Consider the following 19,220-nt stretch of genomic DNA (forward strand, 5'->3'; position numbering starts at 1 on the left):
TACTCTTGCTGGGACTCCGCTGCGGTAGCTATGTCAAAATAATTACTCGGTCACTTTCATTGGACGCCCTTAGAAGAAGCCGAGGTTTTTCCCGTGGGGGGGGGTTCCAAAAGATGCAGAACGTCATAAACACGGTGAAAGGCACGGCTCTCGGGGTGGCGGAGTTTCTCACCCCAGTGCTGAAGGTAAACACACAGTTGCATGAGTTAGCTTGTTGGTGAGGCGGCGGCGGCGGCGGCGGCTCGCGGGAGTTGCCGTGAACGCATGGCTCGAAATCGCTCGTGCCGCCCGGCGCCTTAAGGCGGCAGGCGGCACAGCAGTCGCGTTTTTGTCGGTGTTCTCCCACACCGGGGACCCGTCGCGAAAAAACCCCCCAAAAAAACATTTTCCCTGCACAGTTCCGTCAGTGCGACACACACAGCTTCTGTTTACTATTGGAGCTTAATGCTGTAACTTCCGATATCCCTCTGACACAGTTTTTGGTTTGGTTATTGATCACAGGAATCGAAATTCAAAGAGACTGGAGTCATTACACCGGAGGAGGTGAGAACACATTAGTTCAAGGCCCCATTTTACAAATGTGGAGTTTTATTAGGTCACCTCATGCAAAGACTCTAAATCCTACAGCCTGTCTGTAAATATGTAGTTCATATTTAATCCTCTCCTTTCTGTTGTAGTTTGTAGCAGCTGGAGATCACTTGGTCCACCATTGCCCAACATGGAAATGGTGAGTGTCCACTTGGAGCTGAATCTCACACACACACACACACACACACACACAAACACACACGTGAATTAAGTTCCCGTACATGTGTGATAGGATTATAAACTCTTGGAATACAAAACCTTTTGCTCCTCTGGCCCCTGAGTGGGATAAAGCCCATTACATTCGGCTCGTCTTCCTCCTGTAAAAGACATACAAACCCGAAACAGTAGCTTATAACACCAAATATTGAAGTGACTTACGTTTAACGTAAGGACATGTCGGACTAGTGCTTTTTAGTAACAATATAATGAGAACAAAACCCATGGCCTGATTTTAAAAGACTTTTGATGTTTTTATGTTTCTGATTCCATCTCCCCCCCTTCAGGGCCACTGGGGAAGAGGTCAAAGTGAAGCCATACCTGCCCCAGGATAAACAGTTTCTCCTGACACGCAACGGTAAGAGGGCGGTCTGTGGTCGCAAACAGCCCCCTACAAATGGAACAGTTCCCTCGTGAAGCGGCTCAGAATCAGTTTGACTCAGTTTCATTTACGGCGTGGTACGTTGGCCGCATGCCGTTAAATTCAAGACAAGCATCTTTAAATTACGGTGTGTGTGAAAAAGAACTGTAATGTAATTTTGAGATGGAATGTAATGCATGTAAATAATGAAAAGTAAGACTTAATAGCCCTAAAAATCATTTTTGCAACGGTTTTTTAAGAAATTGATCTATAAATTAGCACATTTTAATGTAATTTCTTCTCTGTCCTCCCAGTGAACTTCCCTTTAGTACTTTGCAGCTGTGCAATAGCTCTTTATTTTCCTGTTTTGCAAGATACTGCTGTTGGCTGCCGCCACGTCGGCTGCATGTAATACAGACTTCTTTCCTCCTCCTAAGCATCCTGTGAATTTATTTTGGCAGCCAACAAAAACAGATTTTTTTGCAGGGAAACACCACAATCACTTTTACCATGTTATGCCTTTTTGATAACAGAACCGGCTAATGTGGGTCACCAATGGCGTCTGTAACTTTTTTTCACTTCCTCTGTTTTGTGTTTATCCCCACCTCTCTGTGTGCTGACCGTGTGTTTTGCGGTCTTGCAGTTCCCTGTTACAAGCGTTGTAAACAGATGGAGTATTCAGATGAGCTGGAAGCCATCATAGAGGAGGATGATGGAGATGGGGGCTGGGTGGACACTTACCACAACTCAGGTTCGACACTGTCTCTACACTAACAACCACATGTCTACTAACACACTTTAAAAACTATATTGTACCTTGACACATATTAAGGTCCCACTATAATCTTTTACATTAAAAATAAATAAATAAATAAATAAATAATTTAAAAAAAACGGTTCTATTTCATGTATCTATAATATTCTGTGATTTAAAGATGATCTGACTGTGTTTCCGCAGGTGTGTTAGGAGCCACAGATGCAGTACGAGAAATTTCACTGGACAATAATAAGGTACGCTTCCTATATATATATTTTTTTTGGTTTTGTGTTGATTTTGGTTGAATACAATGTGAAATCCAAAAATTCCAAATGTACATTATTCAGACCCCTTCACTTTCTGCACACCTCGTGTTGTAAATTTGTTACTGCCTGTCCTACACTTGAAAAACCCATAATGACAAAGTGAGAACATGTTTTTGGAAACCCTCTGGAAACACCTCCTCTTTGTGTCTCATTCAATTGACCAGGTGGCAGCTGACACAGATATGAAGGAGCTTCTAACTTTCTGATCATTTTACAAGTAAATAAAGATGAAATCCCAGCGCAGCCGTTGTCTTCAACTTATGTGTATGTTGATTCTGTCAGACGACGTCGTGGTTATAAAATCGGGGTTTTTAGCAGAGCAGAGCAGCAGCTTGGAAATGGCTTGGAAGTGACTGCTGGTTATCATGTCGTCTCAATGGGCCACATCTCAGTCACCCTTTCATACTTGTTCCGTTGTCTGACAACAGAAACAGAAAAACATTTTAAATTAATGGCTTTATTGGGAATTTGGATGTATAGAATTGCTTTATATGAGAGCACAGAGTAGGAGAGAAAGACACTGACGCTAGGCAGAGTGCAAAAATAATAAGATGTCATGAATATGCTAATTTGCGACATTTCGCTACTTTCCGATCAGACTTCAGCTACGTTCCATTGAAAGTAGTTGTTTACAGCGTTTCCATAACAGTTTTAAACTACGTCCTCAATGTTTCACATTGACCATACACCCTGTACTAGGGTTTGAGCTATTCCTGTTGTCTCATCAGACCAGAGATTTCTTTTTCTCAAACAAAAGAAAACATTCATTGGGAAGACAATACCATCACTCCAAATTAACTCTACTGTTGCTCTGTGAAAGCTGAATGTGTAAATAAGCAACTGTTTATCAATTCACCATATTAACTTAAAAGGTGATGATATACCAGTGTTGCGTTCACAACTTGTTTCTGCTGCCCTAGTAGACAAAAAAATCAGTTACTGCAGGTTTAAATGTGTTTACATCCAACATGTGTGAAAAGTCACCCAACATACCCCTACCGTCAAAGGGTCCGTTCACCCAAATTACAAAAAACATGGTTTTCGCGCTTGCCACTAGTGTTATGTAGCCATTCACGTGATGTCAGGTTTATGTGCCCTGGTTTTCACATGTTTGCCTACGAAACAACGGCCAGGACGTGGCAATCAAAGTCAGAGGAATTTTGTTTGTGCTGCGCAGATTCAGAGGTGCGTTTTTTTTCATCCCACAGTCACTGGTCAGTTTTTAGTGTGGCGGGAACACGCATGGTATGATAAAACTTGTAAACTCGGGGTTCTCTTACTGAACTGTTCCTGAAGCTTTTGGCATTATCTCACGGCCTTCTTCAGCAGGTTTCATTTCACTCCGCAGGTTCATTTAAAACAAAAACCATTTGAAACAGTGCTTAGGGTTTTGATGTTCATTGAATGCCTTGCGAAACTTGTATAAAGTCCTATTGTGACCATTCTGTGTCACACAAATCTACAAATTGGTTGTTTTTTTGTTTTGTTTTTGTTTTTTGTTTTTGTTTAATCTGAAATCCTTCTTAGGACAAGAATATGAATGCCACATCTGCAGCATGTGATGATGATGATGACGACGAAGATGAGGATGAAGATGGAGAAGCAGCAGATATGGAAGGTATTCATATGTTACTCATATCCTAGCAGTCATTTTTTTTAGCCTCCAAACAGTCTGCAGTGTAACTCATGATGTCCTTAATGCTGTCTTTTTTCAGAGTACGAGGAAAGTGGCCTATTGGAAACAGATGAGGTGGATGGCTCAAAGCTTTGCAGCATATTTATTTTTTTTGTGATCTAAAATCTGTAATCATCAATCCAACTACTACTTGACACTTCTTTCCTGTCTCTAGGCGACCCTGGACACCAGTAAAATAGTAGAAACTAAAGCCAAAGCAGAGCCTGGGAGTGAGGATGCCATCCTTCAGACCAGAACATATGACCTGTACATCACATATGATAAATACTACCAGACACCTCGACTCTGGCTGTTCGGATACGATGAAGTACGTACCTGGGCAAAATGGGACTTCATAAGACTTCGCTGTTTTATTCTAAATAAGCCTGAAGTAGTATAAGCATGGAAGTGGTTATCTCCTCTATAGAAGAGGAGAATCTTAGATTCAGTACAATACAACTACACTTCTTCGTAACATTGAAGTAATGTCCAGTAATGCAGCGGTTCATGGTTTTTGACAAGTAGGGGATCTAAACCAAAATCCCGTGGACACAGCACTAATAAACCATCAGCTCATCAGGCTGTTGTGGTGTCTCCCAGGACCGGCAGCCACTGACCGTAGAACAGATGTACGAGGACATCAGCCAGGACCACGTGAAGAAGACGGTCACCATTGAGAACCACCCTCACCTTCCTCCACCTGCCATGTGCTCTGTCCACCCCTGCAGGTGAGCGGGACAAACGGAGGAAGAAGAGCAATTTCAGATTCATCATCATTATTGTGGGTTTAATATAGATCCCGCATGTTTCCTGTATTCTAAGGAGCAAACAATTTTTACATGTCATCACACAGGTATTATAACGCTGTTACTAATATTATATTGCGCATGACAGGACAAACTCTCCTGTTTCTGTTGGCTCTAGCTGTTTGAAGTGTCTCATTGGAAAGTGGAGAAATTGCTAGTATGTAATGTTGAAAGAATATCGGGTTGAAAATCAATCAACTGGCTCCACACGGGGGGAAAAACCACATTCCTCTAGTCTATAAAGTGTAACATTGAAATATTGCCCAGTACTACTCATCTGTATCTTTACAAAGTTGAGATACTTCAATCAGCAGTTCGCACACTGCAATGTACTGCTAAATGTTTTTCTGTTGTGCAGTGATGTCTAAAAGGATTAGTAAAGGGCTGTTTGATAGTATGACAGTGTTTTAAAAAATGTTATTTTAGTCTTTCGTCATGGAAACTTTGATATGAGCCTTTGGCTGACCTAATCTTTATTTTCAGACATGCTGAAGTGATGAAAAAGATCATTGAGACTGTGGCCGAAGGAGGAGGAGAGCTGGGCGTGCATATGTATCCTTTCAGGTTATTAACCAGGATTTTCGGCCTGTTCTTAGGCACTTAACAGCCATAATGCGTGTCCTCATTTACTAAAGGACCACTGAGGATTTTTGCTGAAAGTGGCACCTCTGAAAATTTCCTGTTTTGGTCTTGCTTCCTCTCTAGCTCTGTACTATGGACTGTCCAGTTAAGGTGAAAATGAACAGCTTAAATAGATTTTCCAGAAAAATGTACGATACCAGAACATACGGTATGTATCTATATATCTTTATGTCTAGGATGAACTCTGCGTACTCCATGAACATTCCTGTAACACCAGCCCCAGGCCTCAGCCCATGGCGTTTCCTCTAATGCTGCATTGTTATGGTATTATTCAGCATGTTTGTGGAATGTAACTTTGCAGCCTCTAGGGGTCATTACTGGAGCTTTAGATAAATTCAAATTCTAATCATATCCCCGCTGACTACTAGGATTCTGCTCATCCTTCTACTGTTCATTTAAATGTGTCAACTTCATTTGAAGTTTTTCATTCTGTCCGCCAATGTGCTTTGAGCAACAACATAACGTCACATCTACTGTGTTACAACTTCCCTGTGATAACTTCCCTCCACGTTCCTCCGTTTTTCTTAACTGTGACTTTCAGGTATCTTCTGATTTTCCTCAAGTTTGTTCAGGCCGTCATTCCCACGATAGAATATGACTATACAAGACACTTCACCATGTAGCTTCATCAGTGTGCAACTTCCGCCAATACAACGTCTGTACAGGGGGATAAGCTCAGAGATTGTATGTCGTCTGCTCTGATTACAACCGGTTTGTGGAGTGTTTGTGTTACTCTGAGACACTTTGCGTTGGTACAGGACATGGGGAAATTTCATGGTATGTGACAAAACTGTCTGTTAACGAAACAGTCTGACGTTTTGGGATACAGGCTTGTTTTTTATGAAACCCAGAGTCCGATAAGGAGATCAATAAAATTTTCATCAGTTTGCGTCCAGTACAGAGGTGGATGTGTTTTGGCTAAGAGTTTCTCACAGGGTTTTTTAAATTTAAGCTACAGGAAAAAACAGAAATGTCACAAAACACTTGTACATTTGTAAGTAGCTTGCTGGCTAACCACAGTTGTTGAATGGCGCGTTTTTTTCTCACTTTTGACAAAGCCGTCTTGGCTAACAACATCCTGGATGTACTTTATCTCTGTACTACACAGAGATGAAACTGATATCCATCTTCTCTTCTGACTCTGGGTAAGACTGCAGACAAGGCTACATCCTGAGAGCTGGACTGTACCTCTGATGTTTTTCTACAGGTTTAATGTCACGACCACAATGTGGTGAACTCAGAGTTCCTGTGAAGGAGATTAGAATACTCACCCCATTCCACACAGCTTCTCTGCTTCAAATTTAAAGAGTCGATTTCAGAAAAAATAAATTAGCCAGTTTTAGACAGTCCCATTTGCACACATTGAAAACAGTTCTCTTTAGTTCATGCCCTGCCTTTAATATGAGAGACAGATATAAAAGCTGTATTAAGTATTTTTTTGTTTTATTTTTATTTTTATTTTTTTTAATGTTAGCAAACAGTTGCCTGTTAGCACATCCAGTAAACAGAGCAACATGAGCATTAATTCTGATGAATGGAAGTCCAATACTAACTTTCCTTTTAGCTCTGGCTTTGGTCTCCACCAGCTCCTGAGGGAAATATCTGGCTCTTCAGCTACTAAATGCTCCACTATGTTAACCAGCTGGTCTCTAACTGTGTCTGTCCGTTGCTTGCTACTGAGCATGCAGTGCTTTTTCCAGTTGTTTCTCTGAAAACAGCTGCCTGCTGCGGCCGAAAATGATGCTAACCAAAACAGCAACGTGCGAGACCACCCCGCTGGGTGGTCCTGCATTGTCTTTAGTCGTCTGTTTGTACACAACGGTTTCTTGTGCAACTACAAATCATATTCAGAAAAAATAATTCAAAGCTCTGCATTTGGACAGCTCTTGGTAATGTATGTATCTTGCTAAAATCACTTCCTAAACATCTCTGAACTATTGTATCTGACAGCAGCGTTGATAACAGCTTCTTGACTTTTAACGTTGCTCCCATGCTTTAATGCAGTGATTGTTGTTGTTATTGCTTCCATTCTAATGCACTTTGCTGGAGTCATGGCTGAACCTTTATGCCAGTTTGTCTTAAAACTTCATTCTCTGAATGTGTAACTGGCCCTGCCCTTCCATTTGCCCATGGTTCTTGTGGTTGGCTTATATGCATTCTGTTTTTTACTGTGGAAAGCTTTTTCTCCTCTACAGCTTGTGTCAGAACCTTGAGGTTTTTTTGGTTTTTTTTTTTCTTCTTTTTCTTCAGTCTTTCTTGTACAAGTGTGATGTATCACTCCTACCTATGTTAACTACTACTAACTATATGTTAAGGTCGGCTGTGACCTTACTTGTGCAGCTCTTTCATTAAACAAATGGACTCTTATTGTCACCAGCCTTTTGGTGGACATCAGTAAATCTTTCAATGAATTTCTGGGCTGTTTTGTTTATAAGATTGTGGATTATAAACTACATTTGGCTTATTACAATGAAATGTTTGATAGTACTTACTCAACTAAATAAAGTATGAGCTTCAGTGATTCTTTCTTTACTTTACTTGTCTGTTGGTTGGATAAAATATTCACTCTGTACTGCCTGTTGGTCCAGTGTCCTGATGTGACGTGCTCAGTGGTAACACTTGAACATTTTAAAGTAATGCACATTTATCAATAAAGTTTCCCAAATATTGTAAACAGAATACTATTTGTGTATTTATTTATTGGGGCTGGGATGGTGAAAGCAAATGATGTAAAATCACTTAGTTTCCTCTCAACTATAGCCACTTAAAAATATGCACATAGATGTTAGGTACATTAAGGACAAAACATCTGTACCGCTAAGGAAAACCAAACAATACCATAGTTTTTTTTTTTAATGTTTTTTTTTTATAATCAAATACAAAAAAAAGTAATATCCTCAACTTTGTGAGACAACTCGACCAGCTGTTATATTTCCTCTTTCGCTTTGCCAAAGCTACTGCTCCACATTCAGACCAGCTGGTGGCGGTAATGCGCGTAAAGGCAGTTACTGCCTTCAGCACCCCCGACAGAGAAGAAGCGGACAGCTACATAGTAGTAAGCCGTACGTGAGTGTGTATGTATGTATGTGTGTGTGTGTGTGAGTGCGTGAGGAGGTCGTGTCTGTCCAACATGTCTGTGCTGTACCCGACGCTCCTGCTGTGTGCGTACGGCTTCTTTTCGAACATGCGGCCGTCGGAGCCTTTCCTTACCGCCTACCTCATGGGACCAGACAAGAACCTGACGGAGACCCAGGTAGGTTTGCTTGCTAGCCTAAAGGCTACTGAGCGGTTAGCACCGGCTGCTTACAGGACCTTGTGTTTCATAACTTTTGACGTAATAAATAATTGAACCGAATAATTATTTTGTGTCTTCTGCACTAAGCTGCAGAATGATACCCACTTTCTGCGCCTTATTTAACAATCATTTTTACATACTTTTTTTTTTTTTTTTTTTTACATTATATTGAGGAACATTCGAGTCATGGGGAAGACAGTTTTTGAATCACCATAAACAAAAGTCAAAAATTTGATATTTAAAAAAATTTTTTTTTTCTCCGGGACATAAGAAGAAACGTTACAGTGTGTAGGACCGGTCATATAAAGTCTGTGTTTTAACTGCGCCCCACTCTTGTGGCTGCCCGTGAGAGTGAGGCACCTGACGTTGTGCCTTGGATAACACTCACGGGGCCCCGTACAAACGTTTACAGTGCGAACCCACTGGCGTAAACCTGACCTTGTCGGCATCGGTCTCGGTCTCTATGTCCTGCCTAAGTGAAATGACAAAGCACGACCGACACTTTTAAGGGTTGCAAATGAATCTGTTGAATTCATCTGGTTTGTCTCCGTCTCTCCACGCGTGTGATGCCCTTCCACCGCAGAGGTGTCTTTAGAACACAGACTAAAGCGGTGATGTTTGCATTGTGCTTCGACTTCTTTCACCACCGCTGGAGCCGCTTTTGCCACAGCTGGAGAGCGTTCACACACATTCCTCATGCTGAAAATGTTTCCTCATCATTTTGCCCTTCCTCTGTACTTAGGTCTGTCTCATTTTTTTTTTTTTTTAACCCATCCACCTTTTCTTAGCATGCAGACATACTGTTAATGCAGCAACCCCTTTAGAAAAACACCGTTGACGTCTTGTGGACTGCTTCTTAAGAGCAGGACTGGGTGTGTTTTTAATGGCTCTGTCCTTTTGTCTGTACTGTCAGGCCAGGCCCAACAACGGGCTCAACCATAGTTGCCTCAGACAGAATAATCCCCCATTAAAAATGGTCAGATCCTTTGGAATTTCTAGTTAATCCGTTTATAATTACCTCCATTAAATCTGTTTCCGCCATGAATGAATTTACCACTGCAAACCCATACTAAGGTAAATTAATGTCATGTTTCCATCCCTTTTATGGCATCGAAAATGTTGGCAAAACTGCTTCAAAAGCGGGTTTTTTGATCATCCAAATGGGACCTAACTATAAGTCAAAGCAGTTTCAGGAAATGCAGAAAAGTGGTTGAGGATTTTAAATCAGCCACAGGTAGACAGAAAATCACATCTTCATTATTTAAAATAGCTCCTAGCTATTACTCTGTTAAAATGAAATGTTTTGGATCCTGTCTACGAGGAAGGAGTCGGTGTGTCCGTTGCCCTGTGGAGTTACGATATGCTCCGGGGGAAACGTACTTGGGTCACTGTGGCTGTGCACATACTGTATATAAATGACTTTCCAACACAGATGACGTAAGTGATGGGCTTAACGTCTATGAGCAGGTCTTCGCATTTACGTACCAAGGCCACGCTGTTAACGATCACATGCAGACTGCAAAAACTTCTAAGATAGCTGGTATTGACAGCACTGTGACAGTACCAAAGTAGCTGACAGTACCCTGAAATGTAATCACTGTAAATATTCATCTGTTCTGCAGGTCGTTAGTGAAATCTATCCAATATGGACCTATTCCTACCTGATATTGCTGCTCCCCGTGTTCCTGGCCACTGACTACCTCTGTTATAAGCCTGTATTGGTCCTGCAGGCCACTAGCTTGGTAGTTACCTATGTCATGCTGCTGAAGGCGCAGGGCATGTTGGCCATGCAGCTCCTGGAGTTTTTCTTTGGGCTGGCCACAGCCTCGGAGGTGGCCTACTATTCTTACATCTATAGCGTGGTGGAACCGGCACACTACCAGAGAGTGACAGGCTACTGCCGCAGCGTCGCTCTGTTTGGATCAGCTGCTGGATCTCTGGCCGGTCAGCTTCTGCTGTCTGTGGCCAAAGTTCGGCTGCTCCACCTTGTCATCGTCACTCTGGCGACAGCCAGCGTGGCCTTTGTAGCTCCCTGGTTTCTGCCCATGCCCAAGAGGAGCTTGTTCTTCCACAAAAGCCCAGGAGCAGCAGAGGAGAGGCAGCGCGGCAGGAGGACATCCCTCATGGAGAAGGCGGAGGATTCAGAGAGCAAAGTGCCTCTGAACGGCCAAGATGTCTCTACAGTGAGTGACGAGCTGCTTTGTTCAGGTTGAACCAGCATTATGATAGGGATTTATCTATTAAAATGTGGATTGTTGCATTTGTATGAAGTCACTTGGCTATGTTTTACCGCTCTCCATGCAGATATCCAGGTCCTCTAAGGCAGAAAGTCCTAGCAGTGGTCTTGTGGAGGTGTTGCGAATGCTGTTTGACGATTTCCTGCAGTGCTACAGGTGTCGCCCCCTGCTGGCCTGGTCGCTGTGGTGGGCTCTGGCCACATGTGGCTACTACCAGGTCATCAACTACACTCAAGTGCTGTGGGAGAAAATTCGTCCGTCGCAGGTTAATGAAATCTACAACGGCTACGTGGAGAGCCTGTCCACACTATTAGGTGAGGCTGCTGCTGGTTGCAAATTTATGAGATTAAAGAATGATCTTTGATTGTTTCTAAAAAATTTAGACATTTTTTCAGATGAGGTTGAGTGTTTTGATGAACGGAATTGACTGTAAAATGACGAGCATGAAAGTAGACTGACAAAATAATCTTGACTCGAGGTTTAGGTGAAGTTAAGTTTGTTTTGTCAAACTGGAAAATGGCTAAAGATCAAGTTACTCTCACAAGTGTAAAGCGTAGACCTCAGTCAGTCGCCATACAGATGTCTCTGAAGTGATGTATGAGTGAACAGTATTTCTAACAGTTGTTCTGTGCCCCGCTGCTCCACAGGGGCGCTGGCAGCCCTGCTGGTGGGCTACCTGCCTGTATGCTGGGCTGTGTGGGGGGAGCTGGCTCTGTGTGTCCTCTCCCTGCTGATGGCTGTGTGCGTGTTTGTCATGGATACACTGAAGGACATCTGGCTGTGCTACATCTCATATGTCCTCTTTAGAGCCACATACATGCTGCTCATCACTGTGGCTACGTAAGTGCAAAGCGTCAGTCGCCGCCTACTTTTACTGATTCATGCTAGACTGAAACGCATAGCTTTTAGGCACACGCACTTTATCTCAATGATCTGAAACGAGCCTGAGAAAGTGAATCTGAATTTTGGCCCCCGAGTCTGGAAACATTTGAAGGTTTCTCAAAATGTTCTCGGAAGCATTAAGTTTTTCCTGAAAATGTTTATGAATTGTCAAAAGCATGGCAAGCCCTTACAGTGTCACAGCAGAGATACAGCATTAAAGAGATTTCCAGTTGGTGGTTCAGCGTAAGGCGTTCTAACACTTTTAACCCCCCCAAGACTGTTTGTGGCGAGCAGAGGCAGTTTTCTTTTTGTTTAGTTTATTTGACACAATGAGAGAAAGGAACCCATATCCCACACATTTGCAAAACTTCAAGGATAACACAACAAAGACCGAGACTTATTTCCATTGTGATCCTTGACGTAAAAAAACAGCAGTTATGCAGGAGTCTAGGTGCCTCAGCGACATCATACTAACAGCAAATCCGTACATCAAATACAATGTATATCATCTGCGACGTAATGGACAATTAAAAAACAAATCATACACACACGTACAGTTTCTCATAACTTTCTTTCTGAAACCGTGGTGGTTGCTCCAGTTTCTTGCACCACATAGTCTCCTGGAACAACTGGCCACCTTGGTACTAAACCTTAGCAAGCACAAGTCGGCAGCACTTTCTCTAGTGTTATGAGCACTTCCTCCAACCCCACAGATGTGGTCTTTGAGCTGATCGAGGCTCTGTTGGTATAGATATTATGGTTGACACACACACACACACTGTGTTGTGGTTATATGGCGCTGTGCTTCAAAGGATTCCAAGCTGTTGGATTTGCTGTTTGCCAGTGTGTGCTCATGAGTTCAGGGCCAACAAAACTCTTGACTAGCTTGAGACCTTGAAACTACCAAAAGACTGAAAAGTCAAAACATCTCAAAATAAGAGAATTAGCCAGCAAACTTAAACTTCCTTTATCCATAAAATGAGCTTTTCTTGACAAAAACCTGGTTCTGTTGTTCACCTTCCCCAGAGCCTTTGATGCCATACACCCAAACTACCCTCTAACAAACATGCTTAATAGCTCACAGAAGGTTTGGCAGGAAAAATGTGAACATCTAAGACAATACTAGATGAACACAATTATAGCTCACAGATGTTTTGATCCAAATAAAGTAAATTCTGTGTGTTAGAAATTCAGATTCAGATTCTAAAATGCACATAGTGACAGTGCAGTTTTATTTACTGTTTAAAGACTTCAATGGTGCTGTGGTTAGTTGTTGGAGTAATAAAATAGTCTCAAGTCTCTACGTACTTTGCGTAACAGTTTCTTTCATATTACAAAACGGACAGAAAGGATGACAGCATTTTGGAGGAATATATTCAGTATGGAACAAGTTATTCTACGAGATTTACTGTATGGGGAAAGATTTCTTTTTAAAGAACATGTTACCTACTGTAAATTTTTCCACACTGAGATTCTTTCAGAGTCTCTAAGATACAGAGAAAGGGGAAGAGAAGAAAAAAGGAAACTTGTATAACTATAGTCGTGATTGCAGCAACCATTGAGTCTAATGTCTAAACATCTAGGGGCTGGTCTCACCGTTTGACTAACCCCAATGTTCAAACGAGAGATCCGCAATAACAAACAAGCACATTCATCTTGAATATGTTCTCGGAAGTGTGGGAGAACAGTTTAATCCCCACCCCAACAAAAAAAACAAACATGATCTTAAACAAATAGCAGGGCTGCTGGGTGATGGGGGAATTAGTCATTGTCTTTCTGTTTATTCTTTAGTTGAGGCAGTAGGTGGTGGCTGGATTTGGATGTTCGGCTGTCTTAACCACTACACCCAAGTTTAATTACAAGTTTTCCTACTGTGTATTATTTCAGCAGTTTTATAGCTGTCCATTTCTAAACTGTTGCATAAATCAAGGAAAGACTCTTCTTTAGATTCAAACTGTCCTCATGACGTATTCCTGTGTTTTTTTTGTTTTGTTTTTTTCCCCTTTGACCCATCAGATATCAGATAGCAGCCAGCCTCAACATGCAGCGGTATGCCTTGGTGTTTGGAGTGAACACCTTAGTGGCTCTTCTGCTGCAGTCTCTACTCACTGTGGTGGTGGTGGACTCAGCAGGCCTCGGCCTCGATGTCTTCGCTCAGGTGAGGAAGTAGAACAAGCTGGGTCCACCCTGTAACTCACAGACGACACACACGGAGGCACCTGTGGTGCTTATCGTCCTGCAACAGTGTAGATTTGATTGATAATCGCCTTGTTTCCTTCCCTCAGTTCCTCATCTATGGCGGCTACTTTGCAGTCATTTCTTCGGTCTTCCTCCTCGCTGGGCTTTGCAAACTGGCCTCCAGGAGACACTCCGAGCAGGAGGTCCCGGCCAGCAGCCGAGCACAACCCGAGTCAGACCTCCAATCAGTTTTGCAACCTCCTGCAGATAGAACATAATGATACTGACAGACTAAAGCACCAAAGTTGAGTGACCACAGTGACTCCCCAAGGTGAGCTTTAGCAATCTCTTCAGCCACAGTGTCTTTATGTGTCAGAGTAGAATGTGACACGGTAGAAGGTAGAGGCTAAAACTAGCGTCTGTATAATGACTGCAGACTGCTCTCTGTGTTTTCGCCTACACTTACTAAAACACTACAAAACCTTTTGGCCACTAAGTGCTAGGAGACCTGCAGAAGAAGCTGAGCGACACAGCCCAGGCATATTATCATTCTGTAGTTGTTATGGGTAACCTGTTAGACTTTCACACCCAACACCCATGGAACAGAGGTGTAGTGGATGACAAAACCCCGTTTACACCCTGGTCAAAATAATGCCAGGCAGGTAGTCTACAGTGGGTTCATTACAACTGGCATGCTGGAAACAGCTGCCTGCTGCTGGTAACTTCTTTAATGACAGGAAACAGCCAATGAAGGCACTGAGACCGAACTGTATGGAAAATGTGCAATCTCCGAGACAATGAGCGAAAAGGGGCTGAAAAGCTCTCCAGAGCTGCAGAGATGGCTGACCATTGTTTGTATGTTCACACATGTGAACAACCCCTTTCACGTTAAATAGAGCCATTTGATTTAGTGTAAAGATAAAAAAAGATTGATCTATGCAGCTTTAAGAGACCATACGTCATTCATCCAAATGCACAGGAAGTCATTCCTGTGCATTTTCCAGCTTATTGAAGTCGATGCCTTAGACCTCATTCCAAAAACTAAGTAAATACTAGGAATGCTACATTATTAGTACTGCTACTTGTGTGTTAAATTTGACACCAGCCAAAAGGTTATGTTTATATTTTTATATTAATGATTTCCTCCTGTAATTACATAGATTGTGTCTTGTATTCTAATTGATATGTATTGGCACTGATAAGCTATATCAGTATCAGGTTTATCAATATCTATCTTTAGTGAACAAAATGCTGCTGGAGCTTGAAATGTTACATTGTTCAACAGTGTCAGCCATATGTTTGATATTGTTGGGCTGTTTTCATCCATACAGGATGTTCATTACTGCTGAATGATCCATTACTCTGTTTGTAGAGGTGCCTAAAAAGGTCAAAAATACCTGGAGCTGCTTCCTTTTTTCAAAATAAATTCGTAAAAACGTTTTCAGGATATTCAAGGATAAATTTCTTGTCAACAAATACCATGAAAAGACCCAAACCAGAGAATGTTTGTCCATCATTTTTTAAATGTGTTTAGTCATTTCCTCCACCTCCCAAGTAGGCACATATTGTTATCATGTTATATTCTTATAAATATTATATTGTTGTATATATTATATTATTTTTTTTGAATATTTTTATATTTTTATATATATAATAAAAAAACAATATAAAAGTAATAAAATAAAAACACGAAGTACATACAGATAAGAAAGGGGGAAATGATATTATGTAATAATAATAGTAATTAGACTTGTCTTATGTGGTAGCTGTGGTAGAGATGAAAAGAAAGAAGAGGAGGAAAAAAATGTGTTTTTCTGTTTGTGTGTGTGTTTGTAATTGTGCTTGTACGCGTGGGTGGGTGTGTTGTGATGTGCAGGAGTTGGTTATCACAGCTGGAACCAGCTGTGGTCACGTACATGGCTTTGGTCTTTCTGTGAGTACTGTTTTCAGTTTAGAAGAATGAGAATTAAGGCTTTCATTCAAGACTGATACTGTACTTTGTTCTTTCTGTAAGCTGCTATTCTCTTTCCTGAAATATGTTCTCCAAGTAGGTTAATCCAGTGAGTGATATGACAAGATTTTTCTAGATTTCCAGATATGAAAGATTATTTTCTTAGAGAAATGAGGGATGGGTTTCTGTATTTAGTGTGTTAGTCCATCTTAGTCCGTCTGTGGTTCTCAGCTCTAAGCCCATCAGCTCCCACTGAGAATGTAAATCTTTGAATCCAGCTCAGAAACATACGGTTTCATTGTTGTTGTTTTTTTTTGTTTTTTTTTTTTTAATAGGCTCAGAAATTCCCTTGAACAGCTGCTCACTGTAGTTTTTAACAAATGCTACTAAATCAGGAGGAAACTGTGCATTTGTTGGAGACTTTTTTTCAGCAGCGGATGAATCCACATATGTTGCCCCAGTGAGTATTTGCAGCAGCAGGATGGTGTGTGTGTGTGTGTGTGTGTGTGTGTGTGTGCGTGCGTGCGTGTGTGTGTGTTCATTGTAATGAAGGAGCATGTCGCCCAGTGGAATGATGTGACTCACTGATGTGTTTTTAATAGTTGTTGGTCAACATTGGAGCTTTATGGCTCAGATGAATAATATATATATCAGGCTTTGGATACAAACATAATGTTTGGTAGCTGGAGACGTTCACTGTTGGTTTGAGTCTACACATGGGATTTGCTGACAAGAAGAAAAATACAGAATATCACCAGATCCAAATTATTGTCTTAGATCAACCAAATGAATTTTGAAGAAATAAAAGGTATTGGCAAATATAAACTGTAAATACCTGCAGTGGAAAACATCTGTTCCAAGAATGGTAAGGTATGAAACTCTTTGTTAATGGTGTGTATAGCAATTTTCAGCAGAATTAGGTTGCAGATGTAGAACACTGAATTCAGTTGAAATGGAATAATACTGAATTATTGGTATGGTATGAAACTCTTTGTTAACGGTGTGTGTGTGTGGAGCACTTCAGATTACACCTGTTTCTTTTCTACTGGCCAAATGTTACAGCATTTTTTTCAGATGTGAACACTTGTCTACCTAGAGTGCTCTGCTCAATAGACATGTTTGTGTTAGCAGCTAGGTGCTGTGCCAGCCTCTAGCTTTTATTAATGTCATAAACTAATGTGTCATTTAACATTAATACAAAATACCAATAGCAGTGTTGGATTCACAACTTTGTACCTGTCAGTCTTCTTTGAATGATACTTTTATATGTTTTGTAGTACAATCACAATATATGTTGCATCCACTGTTTGCCTTTTCAGAAGAGGAAACACTGGTTGGAAGTGATTTGTTTCAGGCAGAATAAAGGCCAGTGTCAGTGTTGATAGAGCACACGTGACCCAGGGTCTCCACAGGAAATGGCACATGAACAGAGACAAGTTCGTAGAGACAAATGAGAGTCATGATGATGTTTATGACAATATTTGCTAATGTATTTTCCTATCAACAAACAAATAAACCAGTAGCTTGAGTAAATGTAAAACAATTTTACGTGTCAGATGATCCATGCAGACGGATATAGCAATTTTCAGCAGAATTAGGTTGCAGATCTAGAACACTGAATTCAGTTGAAATGGAATAATACTGAATTATCGGTATGGTATGAAACTCTTTGTTAACGATGTGGGTGTGTGTGTGGAAAAGTGTGGAGCACTTCAGATAATACCTGTTTCTTTTCTACTGGCCAAATGTTACAGCATTTTTTTCAGATGTGAAAACTTGTCTACCTAGAGTGCTCTGGTCTATAGACATGTTTGTGTTAGCAGCTAGGTGCTGCGCCAGCCTCTAGAATTATTCAAGTGAGTATTTATAAAACTGTTTTATTCAAGTTGAATGAACTAATATTAAAACTAATTTATCTCTGTACAGATGTGATAAGCCAATGCATTTTAAACATAAGGCTTTGGCTTTGCCTCCTTTTTTTGGTTTCCAAGATATTATTTAATCAAGTATATTTATTGCTGTTGACACTGGTGGAGGTGGTCACCAGTTTAGCGGAGGATGGGCCGCCTCAAGAACCCCCCCCCCATTCTGTATTTCTGTTGAATCGTTGCACTATTTTTTTAGGTGCGGTCATACTGTATATTAAATCCTGTGTGTCTCATTTGTTACTTGCCAAAACTGTAAAGGTGTGTTGTGATGGAGTATAAACAGATTGAGTAAAGGTTTGTACCCCACTTGAAAAATTAAAAGTTGCTGTCTCTATGCAATACATATCACAAATAAAACTTTTTTCTGCCTAATAATCGTGTTTTTGTGTTATGTATAGGTGTGTCTTTTCATTGTTCCCTTTTCTTATTTTATAACCACGCAACGTATCTTTTTTTGAATATTATTTTTATTGACTGATTTTTCACACAGGCAAATAAACCACAGAAAAATCAGTGCCTTGAACCTAATGTAAACCTACACACATACACCAGGGGAGATGGATAATAGTGACTGAAAGTAGTTCATCTTGACCATGCATCAAGCACACAAAGCATCATGGCAGTACGTATCATCGACATGTAATCGTTACTTGCAAATAATCAAAAATAAGATACAAAAAACAGTCCGCATATGAAACGCAGTCAAACAGTCCAGATATTGCTGAAAAGGACCCCAACATTCTTCCCATTTATGGTGACATTTGTTGGATTTGTGAATTAGTGGACAGTCCCAAAAGAAATGCAACAATGTACCATCATTTGATTTCCATTTATCACAGATTGGAGACACGGAAGGATACAATTTATGTAACATGTCCATAGAGTAATGATTTTAAACAGAATTCACGTGTCTGCTTTTTATTGAACAACTGTGGATATGGGAAAGTGCAGTCCTCTGTATTATATTGGGCAACACACCATTCATTTTCCTTTCCCAAGCCTCCTTGAAACAGTTGGCAGATAGAATTCTTACTAAAAAAAAAAATCACAAATTTGGTCATAAGCGTCTTTGTCTCTGGGGAACGTGCAAGCAACTCCGAAAATAAGTCTCTCTCTCACATGTGGACTCAAAATGAGGGATTTTTTTCTCTCTCACAATGTCGAAGTTGCACATCATGGAAAAAGTGAGAGGGAGCTAGATTGTACTTTAGACATAGTTGACCCAAAGAAGCAGACTTGTCTAAATAAAAGTCTTCTTTGCACTGAAGCCCAATGCTGGAATAAAAACATGAGTGTGACAAAATGTATGACTTACTGAATTATTAATAGATGCAAAAAATAAGGACGACAGTGAGGCATGTGGTTTTATAGGTGACAG

The 19,220-nt window shown here is 40.9% G+C and overlaps 2 protein-coding genes across 2 annotated transcripts; both read left to right on the plus strand.

The window, feature by feature from the left end:
- The first annotated feature begins 74 nt into the window (after positions 1-74).
- On the plus strand, positions 75-7,892 carry atg3 (autophagy related 3). Its single transcript, XM_040142214.1, has 12 exons — positions 75-185; positions 502-543; positions 678-727; positions 1,092-1,162; positions 1,809-1,916; positions 2,124-2,176; positions 3,776-3,866; positions 3,964-3,998; positions 4,099-4,251; positions 4,524-4,651; positions 5,213-5,281; positions 5,913-7,892. Exons 1-12 carry the CDS (start codon positions 114-116, stop codon positions 5,992-5,994), a joined length of 954 nt encoding a protein of 317 aa, XP_039998148.1. The 5' UTR covers positions 75-113; the 3' UTR covers positions 5,995-7,892.
- Positions 7,893-8,416: 524 nt separating this feature from the next.
- slc19a2 (solute carrier family 19 member 2) lies at positions 8,417-17,888 on the plus strand. The gene is made up of 6 exons (XM_040142366.1): positions 8,417-8,624; positions 10,289-10,849; positions 10,971-11,217; positions 11,551-11,743; positions 13,802-13,943; positions 14,071-17,888. Exons 1-6 carry the CDS (start codon positions 8,448-8,450, stop codon positions 14,239-14,241), a joined length of 1,491 nt encoding a protein of 496 aa, XP_039998300.1. The 5' UTR covers positions 8,417-8,447; the 3' UTR covers positions 14,242-17,888.
- The last annotated feature ends 1,332 nt before the right edge of the window (positions 17,889-19,220 follow it).

This window comes from Xiphias gladius, chromosome 13 (assembly GCF_016859285.1).
Source record: "Xiphias gladius isolate SHS-SW01 ecotype Sanya breed wild chromosome 13, ASM1685928v1, whole genome shotgun sequence".
In the NCBI taxonomy this organism is placed as follows: Eukaryota; Metazoa; Chordata; class Actinopteri; order Istiophoriformes; family Xiphiidae; genus Xiphias; species Xiphias gladius.